This window comes from Pogona vitticeps, chromosome 4 (genome assembly GCF_051106095.1).
Source record: "Pogona vitticeps strain Pit_001003342236 chromosome 4, PviZW2.1, whole genome shotgun sequence".
In the NCBI taxonomy this organism is placed as follows: Eukaryota; Metazoa; Chordata; class Lepidosauria; order Squamata; family Agamidae; genus Pogona; species Pogona vitticeps.
The window spans coordinates 130,263,425-130,277,070 of NC_135786.1; the positions used below are offsets into that span (position 1 = coordinate 130,263,425).

At 39.3% G+C, this 13,646-nt stretch overlaps 1 protein-coding gene across 6 annotated transcripts in view; it reads right to left on the bottom strand.

Moving 5' to 3' along the window:
• Positions 1–13,646, bottom strand: part of LOC110082079 (protocadherin beta-16) — a 186,594-nt gene that overhangs the window by 130,560 nt on the left and 42,388 nt on the right. Inside the window, exon 1 of one of the 6 annotated variants that reach the window (XM_078392491.1) lies at positions 382–4,394. The exons of the other annotated variants lie outside the window; for them this stretch is intronic. Coding sequence (XP_078248617.1) covers positions 382–2,784 — 2,403 coding nt within the window. The 5' untranslated portion in view covers positions 2,785–4,394. Of the gene's footprint in view, positions 1–381; positions 4,395–13,646 lie in introns of those variants that run through there. 6 annotated transcript variants of the gene reach the window in all.

Genomic DNA, 13,646 nt, shown 5'->3' on the forward strand with positions numbered 1-13,646 from the left:
AGTTACCAAGAGCTTTATTTTGCTATACCTGTTCCGCGAAACAGATAATACCCCACAGAAGGACAGGAAAGTTGCTATTTTGCAATACAATTCCCATGCAAGCGCAGCCAGCATAGTTAAATTCTATCCAAGTGTGCTGAGATGTTGGAAGGAAGGGCTGTACGTCAGTTCTCATGAGACTAGTACAGAGCTTCAGTAAATGTTTTTGTCCATATTCATGGAGAGTCACAGCCCCAAGCAAACCCTTGGATGGTACTCTCAAGTGCCAAAATACTCCACTCACCATGTATTTTGCTCACAGATTAATATTAAGAAACAAATATCACATGTAACTGAATTAATATAATCCCACTAGTATATGAAAAAGCACCAGTTTCTCACCTGTTCCACTGACTGACTGCTCCTCAAATGGTCATGAAGGTCTTGGGAACCAGAAGAGGTCTTGGGGTTCACAGGGATGACTGGTTCCCCCACAGAAAAAACAGGAATGAGAGGCCGGAGGAATCGGAACTCACTGCTTAAGGATCCACCCGTTAAGCAAACATCATACTGATAATTCCTGGAAAGGGACCCACTCTGAGAATCTGAACAGGTCTCGGGAATATCAGGTCTGGGAGGAGGGAAGTGGGGAGGTCCAGCAATGAAACATTCCCTTGTGCCTTTCTTATAGATTTTGATAACAACAAAAGAAACAACAGATATTAAAAATAGAGCTGAGACTGCAGCCAGGCAGATCACCAAATACATTGTCAAGGTTTCCTCCTCTTCTTCTGGGTCTTGTTTTCTGACATCCACGATCTTCATATAAGGATCAGAAAAGCCATCCACTGGAAGGATGTTGAGCATTGTGGTGCTGGTCTGTGGAGGCACCCCATTGTCTTTAACCAGGATGACAAGCTTCTGTTTCCCAGTGTCTCGCTCATTCAGGGGCCTCCTGGTTTTCACTTCTCCATTCTGGGCTCCTATGCTGAAAAGAGTGGGGTCGGTGGCTTTCAGCAGTTCATAGGAGAGCCAGGAGTTCTGGCCAGAATCTCCATCCACAGCCACCACTTTGGTCACCAGGTAACCAGCCTCTGCCGTCTTGGGAAGCAGCTCATTGCAGGGGGCTGTGCTGTTCTGAAGGGGGTACAGGAAGAAAGGAGCATTGTCATTTTCATCCATGACAAAGACTCGGACAATCACTTCTGAGCTCAGTGAAGGATTCCCACCATCCATTGCCTTCACTGTGACTTGGAAGTCTTTGATCTGCTCATAGTCCAGGGATCGGAGGACATACACATTTCCAGTTTCTGAGTTGACTGAGATGTAAGAGGCCACAGGGTTACCCCCAATCTTTCCAGACAAAAGCTGGTAGCTCACTTTGCCATTTTTATCTGTGTCCAGATCAACAGCATGGATTGAGCCAATATGCAGTCCAGGAATATTATTTTCTTGTAGGTGCATTTCATAAAAAGCCTTTTCAAACACTGGAGGGTTGTCATTGACATCTGAGATCTGAACATTCAGGATTCTAGTGGAAGTGAGCCTCGGGGAGCCCCTGTCCATGGCCGTGATGGTGACATTATACTCTGAGACTTTCTCTCTGTCCAGAGGACTTTGGATCACAAGCTGGTAATAGTTGTTCACCGTGGTTTTTAACATAAAGGGCAAATTCATGTCTACAGAGCAGAAAGTTCTTCCATTGTCTCCTGAGTCTCTGTCTATGACATTGAAGAGGACAACAAGTTTCTCCGGGGGAGAATCCTCAGGCAAAGGACTATTGACGGAAATGATGGATACTTCTGGGGGATTGTCATTCACATCCTCAACCTCCACCAGGACTTTGCAACGCCCAGAAAGTCCTCCTCCATCAGTTGCTTTGATGTTCATATTATAACTCTTTTCTTTTTCATAATCTATTTCTCCTATAACAGTGATTTCCCCATTCAATTCATTTAAATGGAAGAAACCATTTATGTTTTCTGGCACTCGATGGAAGGAGTAAGTGATCTGTGCATTTGAGCCAAAATCTAAATCTGTGGCTTGCACTCTAAGGATCAGAGTATCTTGAGGGCTGTTTTCTTTTACAATTACTTTATATTCAGAATGAGTAAACTGAGGGAAATTATCATTATTGTCCAGAACTTTAATGTTAATTTGAACTGTGCCTGTTCTCCGTGGTGTCCCTCCATCAATAGCCATAAGTGTCAGTCCAAAGAGTGGCTCTTTCTCCCTATCTAGTGGTTTCTGCAGAACAAGATCTACAAATTTGCTCCCATCAGGATTGCTTTCTACAACCAAGTGAAAGTGATCATTGGGACTAAGTGTATAGTTTTGGATGCTGTTTTTCCCCATGTCCTGATCCTTGGCAGATTCCAAGGGGAACTGTGAATTAATAGGGACATTCTCAGGGATTTCCAGCTGATATTCATTTCTAGAGAATTTGGGAGCATTGTCATTCACATCTTCTATCTTCATTTCAATGCTGTAAATTTTTAAGGGGTTTTGGAGTACAATTTCAGACTGTAGTAAGCAATGTTCAACCTGTCCACAGAAAGATTCTCTGTCTATCTTGTCAATTACTAGGAGATCCCCAGAGCGAGTATCAAGGTGGAAATATTGTTTATTGCTTTTGGAAACAAGCTGGGCTTTGCGAACAGACAGCTCCTCTAATCCCAGGTTCAAATCCTTCAGTACATTAGCCACCAGAGAGCCACTTTTCTTCTCTTCAGGCACAGAAAATGAGATAGAGTCACAAAACACACCAGAAACAGAGATTAAAAGGAAAAAATACAGACCTTTCATGGCTGAGATATCTTGTCTCCTTCTTCAGTTTGCCCCCCAAATGTAAAGCTTCAGATAGTCACCCTGTCACCACCTCTAGTGTTAGAGGGTGTGTGTTTTTTCAGTGCAGATTCATTTCCTGCATTAAATGTTATGCCTCTAAAATGGAAAGTCCCTGCTGTCGTTGTTTTTTGAGACTGGGGTGCTTGAAAATGCTTGCAAATTTCCTAGTAGACTCTGAAATGGGAGCTTCAAGCGATGTGTTTGCTTATACTACCACCATGTGGATGAATCCGGAAACAATCACTAGGCATTGCATAATTCTCCTTGAATGATAAGCTCAACGCACAAGAAACTTAGCAGGAAAAGTTTATATTTCCTATTAATCAAATGCTGAGGAAATGAAAGGAAAGTTTTCATAAACATGGGGATATGGATGATATGTAAATGAGAAACCATGAGGATGAGGAGAAGTATTACTCCTGCTGGTATCAGAGCAACAATAGTAGACCTTTTATTATGCAGATGGCGTATCTGAATATATGCAGTTTAAGTTAAAAATACTCTTTTATTACAAACTTTCCCAATGGATTTCCTAGTGAATTTCAAGCTGTTAGCCATATATTCATATTCATATATTTTAATCTTCATCTTTTTATTATTATTTATAGTTCCCTATTGCATTGCATTCTATATTAGATACCACAGATTCAGTGGGGGCAAAAATAGATTGAAAAATACCATTATGATATGGAATTTAACTCCATGAAAAATAATTCCCCCCTAGTAGTCCCTCCCCTTTCGGCTCAAAGAGATTATGTTGTAGCATTTCAGGCTCACTTCCTTTCCTGAGAAACTGGCTGGAACAACTGCTGCTTCCACACGGTGAATTGAGTAACATTTGGCCCAAGTAGAAATCCCTCTTTTTTTTCAAATTGGACAGTCTTCTGTTTGTGGAACAGCAGGCTGGAGACTGCCAGGGAAAAGTGGGGTGCTTTCCTCAGTGCTCTTTTACAGTCCTTGCCTTCCAGCAGGATTCTAGCTATAATTCCTTTGTTTCAAAGTCTTAACAGCAAACATCACAGGGAATGATGTGTTTTAACTTTGACAACCACATGAAGTTTTTGTCTCATGCTGACTCATTTATTAATTAACCTTACTTCTCATGTTTGAGCCCCTAAAATGAAGAACTCCTTTGACAGTTGATGGAAAAATCATGAGTTCTGATCACAATTTGGTGATTCGGTAACCAGCCTCTCCCCCATGTTGTTTGAAGAGCAGTTTCAGTTCTGAATAGGACAGAGGATGAAAGGGGCACCACCATTTTCATCCATGGTATGAACTAGGACAATAACCTCTGAGCTGAGTATAGGGGAACATTTAATCTTACACCAAATGGTCGGGCAGAAATCTTTCACATCTATTCATTGACAAAGATTTATTGTTGTCTATTTGATTTTATAGGTAATTTGATAAGAGGACTTTGTATTGTGTGTTCTCCCCCCCCCATGATTGCCAAGGATTGCCAATAAAAAGGAAGAAAGCAATAAAAAGGAAGAAAGCAAAGGAATATTTCACATCTCATAATCTATACAAAAACTAAGATCATGGCCACTGGTTCCATCACCTCCTGGCAAATAGAAGGGGAAGATATGGAGGCAGTGACAGATTTTATTTTCTTGGGCTCCATGATCACTGCGGATGGTGACAGCAGCCAAGAAATTAAAAGACCCCTGCTTCTTGGGAGGAAAGCAATGACAAACCTAGACAGCATCTTAAAAAGCAGAGACATCACCTTGCCAACAAAGGTCTGCATAGTCAAAGCTATGGTTTTTCCTGTAGCAATGTATGGAAGTGAGAGCTGGACCATAAAGAAGACTGACCGTTGAAGAATTGATGCCTTTGAATTGTGGTGTTGGAGGAGGCTCTTGAGAGTCCCCTGGACTGCAAGGAGAACAAACCTATCCATTTTGAAGGAAATCAAATGTGAGTGCTCACTGGAAGGACAGACCCTGAAGCTGAGGCTGCAGTACTTTGACCATCTGACGAGAAGAGAAGACTGCCTGGAAAAGACCCTGATGTTGGGAAAGTGTGAAGGCAAGAGGAGAAGGGGACGCCAAAGGACGAGATGGCTGGACAGTGTCATTGAAGCTACCGACATGAATTTGACCCAACTCCGGGAGGCAGTGGAAGACAGGAGGGCCTGGCGTGCTCTGGTCCATGGGGTCACAAAGAGTCAGATGTGACTTGATGACTAAACAACAACAACAAATCTATACAGTGGATGGCATACTGGTTCTCAGTTAATGCAGAAGCAAGACGATACACTAACCTTTCTAACAAAAAGCAAGTAAGTTGCTTCTGCATTCTGTTCTGGGTTGTCAAAGTGGATTGACGTGATAAACAGATTTAGAATATTGTTTTCCTTTAATTGCATGACAGAGAATAAAGTTTTGAGCCCTAAAAGGTTATAATTCACTTTTGAGATTTGAATATTAATGATTATCATTGCAATGAGCCTATGCTAACCATTTATCAATGACGCTGACCCAATCAGAGACTTGTTCTCTGTCTAGGGGATTGCATGGTGGCAACAGCTGTTTTTTGTGAGCTGTAGCATAAAAGGGAACTTGTCTCAGTGGTGCAGGCAGTTCTGCCATGTTCTCCAAAAGGATGAGGGAGGTTCCTCTGGTAAAGGTTTAGTGGTGGATGTTACAGTCATTTCTGGGGCATTGTTATCCTCACCTCCTATAATGAATTCCCAATAAGTAGTGAGCCCTTCTTCATCCATTGCTTTTTTTAAATTACTTTTTTATCGTGAATAGTTTTGAGTTCTACAACTACATTGGCCATTTACCCTACAATTTATATTGGATTTGTCACCGAATTAAAATAGATGAGTACACAATTTAAAGTTCATTATGGTGAAGCCCATTGTAGAATTGCCAGATTTGGAGCAAAAGGGTGCTCACAGGGGTGTCAGCTTCCTGCAACCAAGGCCCTCATCAATTAAACCTTTCCTTCCTTCCTTCCTTCCTTCCTTCCTTCCTTCCTTCCTTCCTTCCTTCCTTCCTTCCTTCCTTCCTTCCTTCCTTCCTTCCTTCCTTCCTTCCTTCCTTCCTTCCTTCCTAGGATAACATTTTTGGAAAAACTCGTAGACTAGTTTCCAAAAGCTTTTAGCTTCTCTACAAGTCCACCACAAGCTACTTTCTTTTGATTTGCATTTCCAACATTTGTTAGAAATACTTTGATATATTTTCGATAATTTTTCAGGTGTCATATACCATCTTTAGAACATCTTATTCATATTTTCTTTGTAATTAATTGCTTTTCTTAGCTTAATATTACCTTCCCATATTCGTGACCATGACTTTAAGTTAACATTGTGGCCCACATTTTGGGCCCATTTTATCATTCATTCTTTAACTATTTCATCTTGTGTTTTTTATTCTAGTAGATAATTATACAACATTTGTATAATTACAAATGTCTGCTCTGTTCCTTACAAACCGTTCCTTCCTACTGTTTTATCTCTTGTATAGCTGGAATTGATTTGTGTTTTTGTCCACCAATCAAGTATTGTACCTTATTCTTCTAGTTCTTCCCTTGATTTCATACTTAAGTCTTCTTTTAACAAATCTCTGTATCTCAAAAGTTTCTTCTTTTCCATTAACATTGGTTGTGTAAATGCTTCCATTGGTGAGAACCATTCAGGAACTTTTTGGTAATTTTCTTCCCAGATCTTGGTCTATACCCAGTTAAAACCTTTCCTAATGAGATGGTTTTTAAATTGTTTATTGTCTTTTGCTTTTTGATGCCATAGGAAGGCATGTCATCCTAGATTTAAATCATGTCCTTCTAGTTTTAATATTCTGCCATTTTCTAAAACTATTCATTGTTTTATCCAAACTAGAGCACAAGCTTTATAATATAAAAACCAATCTGGAAGTCCAAAGCCTGCTCTTTGTTTTGCATCTTGCAGTGTTTTGATTTTTATTCTAGGTTTTCCCTTGCCAGACAAACTTTATTATTATTATTATTTTAAATTCTTGAAGTATTAATTGTTTTCTAAGAACTGGTATTGTCTGAAAAAGAAATATCAATTTTAGGTAATATATTCATCTTCACAGCTGGAATCCTCTCTATAAATGATAATTGCAATTTTTCCAGATCTTTTTCGATCAGGCCAATTAGTCTGATGTAGTTGTCTTTTATCAAGGTACTTTTTTTTTTTTTGGTAATCTGAATTCCTAGGTATTTAACTTTTTTCTCATCTTTAAAACCTGTCATTTCTACTAAATTTTGGATCTATTCTTTCTTCATATTTTTAGTCAAGATTTGTGTTTTTTGTTTATTAACTTTTAGCCCGGATACTTCTCCAAAAATTTTTATTGTTTCTGTTAATGTCCCCATTGAATTTATCAGATCCTCTAGAATAAAGACCATGTCATCTGCAAATGCCTGTACTTTATATTCTTACCCTCTTATTTTGAGTTGTTGTATATCTGTGTTCTTTCTAACTTGTAATAATGTTTCAATAAATAGTACAAACAGTAAAGGAGACAATGGGCATCCTTGTCTTGTTCCTTTTTGTATTTTTATATCCTGTGTATTCTCAATTGATTCTGATCTTTGCTTTCTGTTGTCTATAGATAGTCCTTATTGCCTCAACAAAGTCCTTTCCTGCTTCCATGATTTCTAATTGTTTTAACATAAAATCCCAATTGACATTGTCAAAGGCCTTCTCTGCATCAAGAAAAATCATAGCCATCACTCTTTCTGGTTGTGTCTCATAATATTCTAATGCATTTAATATTGTCCTAATATTGTTTCTCATCTGTCTCTTTGGCAGGAAGCCTGACAGATCTTCATGAATTATATGTACAATAACTTTTTTCAGTCTGTCTGCTGAAACTGAGACATATTTTTATAGTCCACATTGAATAGTGAGATTGATTTGTAGTGTTTAATTTCTTCTGGTTCAGTTCCTTCTTTTATGAATTACAGTATTGATATTATAGCTTCTTTCCATGTAGATGGAATTTCTCTTTTCTGTTTAATATATTCCATTAGTTTTTCATATGGGTTCACTAAAACATTGTCAGGATATTGTAATTTTTGTAGGCCTGAACCTGGATTAAATGTGTTATTAATGAACTGCCATTGTGAACAGATGTGTGACTGCTGAGTCACTGTGACTGCTGAAGAGATGATGCAATGTCTGAAGATGAGATGACACCAGGTGCAGAAGATGATGTAATGTGTCCTGTGATTGGACTGAAGAAGTCTTGTAAATGTATATAAGAGAACTGTGTGTTCATAGTCTTCCCTTCTCTCTCTACCACTTGCTGCTATCCTCCATGCCGGTTTGTTTGATGATTTTCCTGCCATGCTGAAGTGATGCCAGCCTGTATATATTTGTACTTATTGTAAAATATACCCGTCTTGCTAAAGAAGAAGAACATGTCAGTGTCTTCAATTAACTCTGCGCATTTTCCTGTCGCCAAATTCCTGACAGAGGTTATGGGCCCAGCAACGTGTGCTGCACAAGCCATTTGATGTCAAGACAGTTGGTGAGTACCGTGGGTGAAGGCTTTAAATGAAGGAATAGAGAGAAAGTGATATAGAAGACTTGGGAGAAGACAGTTCGTCTATTAGCCCAGGAGGGGAAAGGAAACAGAGAACTGAAAGAGAAGACAGAATGGCGTTGAGTGCAGCAGGCATAGGAGGATTAGCAATTAACAGGCTGAATGACAGAAATTATAAAACATGGGCAATAAAGGCTGAGATGCTATTAAGAAGAGAAGGATTATGGTCATTTGTGTGTAATCCTCCAGCACAGTTAACTGAGGAGGAACAGAGAGAGCATGAGAGGGCTCTTAGTACCCTGATTTTGTCAGTCGAAGATGAAAAGTTAGTACATGTGCAAGGACTGGCCACAGCTAAGGCAGTCTGGGACCGGCTAAGGAACATTTACTTAAGAGAGACAGCCGGTACGAAGATTTCATTGACCAGAAGGCTATATAAGTGCAAAATGCAGCCTGGTGAATGTGCATCAAAGCACCTCCAAACAATGAAAGGACTGTTTAATGAACTGGAGCTGATGAATGTTCATTTTACAGAAGAGCATAAGGTCTTCGTGATTTTGAGCAGCCTGCCCAATAATTTTGATATGCTGATTACAAGCTTGGAAAGTTTGCCTGACTTTGGAATATATTACAAGCAGAATTTTGCAGGAACAGGATCGATGGAAAGAGAGGTCCCAAAGTGCTTAAGGAAGCCACGTGAAAGCTGGCCGGGAGAGCTGGAGACGGATTCCAGAGGGCAGCATGAAAGGAAGAACACCAGATACAGACAGAGAGCAGCGTGGGTGTGCCATGACAATTAAATCTTGCTACAGATGTGGGTCAAAGAATCATCTTTTGAGAAACTGTGGACAAACAGAAAACAGCATGAAAAGAGAGACATTTTCAAACTGCAGAGAAGCAACAAATTACAGACGCTCCGCAGAAGGCAACAGAAAAGGAATTTCTCTTGTTAAGAGAACAAGAGATAAGGCAATCAAGGCTGTGAACACAGCTGTGTGGATAATTGACAGCGGGGCTGTACATCACTTAACTAACGATCCAGAAATGTTTTGTTTTCTAGGAGACACAGAGCTGAGAAGCGTGACTCTGGCGAATGGAGAAAAAGCAGACGTTACAGCAGAAGGGAGAATTTATATTCCCAGTCTAAAAGAAGAGATTAGTAATGCGTTACTGGTTCCCAGCATTGATTGTCATTTGTTAAGTGTCTCAGCATTAGACAGACAAGGGTTTTCTGTAATATTTGAAAAGGGTGAATGCATAATTAAGAAAAAGAACAGAGTAATAGCAAAAGCAAAACAAGAGGACAATTTGTATGTATTAAAAAGCAGAACATATAGAGATACACACATGATAAACAGGAATGAGCCACAACATAATAACTGCATACATTTGTTACACAGGAGACTGGGACATGTGAATTTTAAAACTGTACAAAGAATGGAAAACATTGCTAGAGGTGTACATTTAAAAGATTGTAAAAACTACTTAGATTGCCAGGTGTGCAAGCAAACTAAAACCCATGTGGCACCAAAAGGGAAATTGAGTGTCAGAAAGACAAGTAAACCTTTTGAACTGGTACATGCCGATTTGATAGGACCATTTCCACCCGCATTAGGAGGGGCAAAATATTCATTAATTATTGTTGATGACTACACACGTTTTTCATACTGTTTCACGTTAAAATCAAAACAGAGGTCTTTCATACGTTCAGAAAATGGGTGAAATTCATTGAGAGACGTTTTGGCCACTAGGTGGCGGAATTGCAAACAGATAGGGGTTCAGAATTCATGAACACTAAGTTTCAAAGGTGGCTAGAAAACACAGGGATAAGCCACAGAAAAATAAGTCCATATTCTCCGTTTCAAAACGGTGTGGCTGAAAGGAGAAATGGGGTACTTCAGGAAATGAAGGATGCACTGTTAGCAGATGCAGAAATGCATCATGGATTTTGGGCGGAGTCTCTGAAAACGGCTAATTATTTGGTGAACAGACTTTGGTCGTCTGCCATAGATCAGACTCCTTACTACATGCTTTTTGGAAAGGAACCTTCATTAAAGCACCTGAGGGTATTTGGTTGTATGCATGGGTACACAGAGCTAAAACAGAGAAAAAGGCAGAGCTAAAACAAAGAAAATGAGGTTTTTAGGATATGAGCCTGGATCTAAAGCATATAGGTTTGTTGATGGAAATAGAAATATTGTAATATCCAGGTCTGCCAGTTTCAATGAAAGTGAGAATTGGGATAAAGTGCACGCTAATTCACAGATATTTATCCCAATAAATGACACAAGGAGAAGTCAGAATAGGCAGTCAGAAACACATGAAGAAGACACGAAGTCCTCTGTTGAAGAAGATGAAGAAGAAAATGAAGAACAAGAAGGACAACACATTAGTGAGTCAGAGAAACAGCCAGAAACACAGGGTCCTAGGAGGTCTGAAAGAGCAAACAAGGGTGTACCACCCAAGAGATTTGGAGTGGGTGGAGTAAGAGTTTGTCATGTATACTTAGAACCTAGAAATTATGAGGAAGTAATGGAACTTCCTGAATTTGAAAGAAGGAAATTGCAAGATGCCATGGATGAGGAGATGAAGTCCATGGAAGAGCACAAAGTATTTACAGAAACTAAACTACCTGCTGATCGGCGGGGCTGTGCGATCTTCGCAAAGGCCCACCAATCAGCTGTGTGAAAATGGGGCGTTTGTGACTATCACTTCCCCCTGATCATTGCAAATGCCCCATTTTCGTACAGCTGATTGGTGGGCCTTTGTGAAGATCGTGCGGCCCTGCCGATCAGCTGTGCGAAAATGGGCCGTTTGCGATGATCGGGGGGGAAGCGATAGTCACAAAGTGATTTTTCCCCATAGGGAACATCGCAATGCGATCGCAAAAGCGATTGCAAAATCTTCATCGCTGAAAAAAGCACACAGAAACAGTGGAATGGCAGACACAGTACAGTGTGGAGCATGGCACTGCCTTCCTTCCTCCCACCTTGTTTGGGCTCCGATTTGCCATGCTAGCCATCCTGTGCAGTGACACCAGTCTCTGTTCAGCTTTTGCGCAGCTCCTCTCTCCAACCTGAGACCAGCAGTAGCTCGGGGATAAACCCTTTACTCCCCTTTGTCTTCTGTGGTTGGAGCATTTTATTTATTTATTTATTTATTTATTTATTTATTTATTTATTTATTTATTTATTTATTTATTTATTTATTTATTTATTTATTTATTTATTTATTTATTTATTTATTTATACCCTGCCTATCTAGTCATTTCGACCACTCTAGGCAGCTTACAACAAATGATAACAAGTTCAGGTGACATTTACTTTTCCCCAGAAGGGCTGTTTGGCTTGGGACTGGAACTCACAATCCTCCAAATGCAGTGTTTATGGCATTCACATACAACAAAACAATTCATAATGGATTGATTTCACATGCATATTAAAATAAAGAGCCTTCATGGGCTCATTAAAAAAACTCACTGCAGCAAAACAAATGAGGGGCTCTCCTTGCATCATGTAGTTGGGATTTTTAAAATGAAAATTAAATACACAAAATTCAATTCAAAAGCAGTTCTTATTGTTCATGTAACCACACCCTTAATGAGATTTCCCAGCTTCCTGTACATACAAGACGTCAGTCAAAGTCTCCCTTTCATTTTCCCCCCTTTATTTTTCTTTTGTTCTGCAAAGTCAACTGCTAATTCCTGTATAATTTAAAGCCCTTTGCAGGAAATATGCCATTTTACACATGAATTGTAACAATCTTGTGCTGCTTTATGTGTCTTCCCCAGTTTTCTGAGGAATCCTGTGCAAAACACCCAAATCACCAATCCCCTGAGACCTACCTTCAAAAAATGGATCAGTGATGTAGTAGATGATAGTCTGTATGTCTGTTTGCTTGTTTAATTTGTATACCACCCCATTAGTGCAAAAGCAACTAAAAATAATAAATGGAAATAAAAACAACAAAATAAAAATCAAGACATCAAGTGGCAGAAATATAAAATGAAATACAGCATGGGCATATAACCATGTAGAGCAGCAAAGAATAGGTTGCGCGGAGTTGCCAAAAGAGGCCTCTTTGTAAAGTAGTGCTTTCAATGGTCTTTTAAAGGAGGGGAGGGAGGGGGACCATAGCATTGGAGCCACAGCAAAGAAGGCCCTAATTATATTTCTTGACCTCTCTTGAAAGAACATCGCCTGGGAGGACTATAGGTTGTAATGATTCTATAGGAATCCCACCAATTAATTTTCTCACAGAAAAGTTCTTTTTCTCTTACAGATTCCTTATACCCCACGCCTCAAAATCCTATTCATCATCCTGTTTTGCAGTTTTCTCTCTCTTTTTATTCCATGATTAGAAAGTCAGAACCATCTCATGATCACTGAACTCCTTCCATTTTTCAAGATCATATATTTTTTAAGTATTCAGGATTTTTGGGGAAAATGCATTTAATTACAGAGATCCTGAAAAACATGGAGACTAAACTATAAAAAAGCTGTGTAAAGATAGATATAGAAGGAGCAGAAACAAATGCTGAACTCTGTTTTTTTTTCCTTTAAAAAAAGCTTAATTCCCAAAATTAATGGGAGAAGATATAGGGGATTTCCTACTTTGTTAAACCCCAGGAATGATTGAACCCCACCCCTTCATTGAAACAATATGATCGTGGCTTTGATGGAGCCACTGTTTTTCATTAATAGAATCTATATTACCAAGAAAAACAACAAATATAAAGTGTACATAACTGAAAAAAACAGCACCGGATGGGGAATTGTATGCAGATCTGCTCACAAGGACTGGGGTTTTATAGGAATCTGCAGTAAGCAAGTGTGGAATATGCCTCAAAGCTTAGCTCCACTGAGTGCAATCATCCTCCCTCTATTACCACTCTATTGTAATGCCACAAAACATGACAATACAAAATCGGACATTCACGGGATCTTCTTAAAAGGCAAAGAGTATGCAAAGGTAGCAAAAGATGTCTCTAAAATAGCCAATTAAAAATCAGGTACACACTGCTGACTGTAACAACAAAGAAATACACACACACACACACAGAGAGAGACACACACACCAACAGCAGTACTCTAATAATCAAATGAAAACCCTTTTTTTTCTATCCAACTTATCCTGGTGTGCATATAGCAAAGGGTGAACACCAAACCACTTTTAGGTATATCAAATTAATGCATTCTTCTTTTCATTATCATTCATCTAGAGGTATGAGGTGGTTGTCATTGCCGACACAAAACAATGGAAGATTTGTCTCCTTTTTGAAGGAAAGAGTTTTGG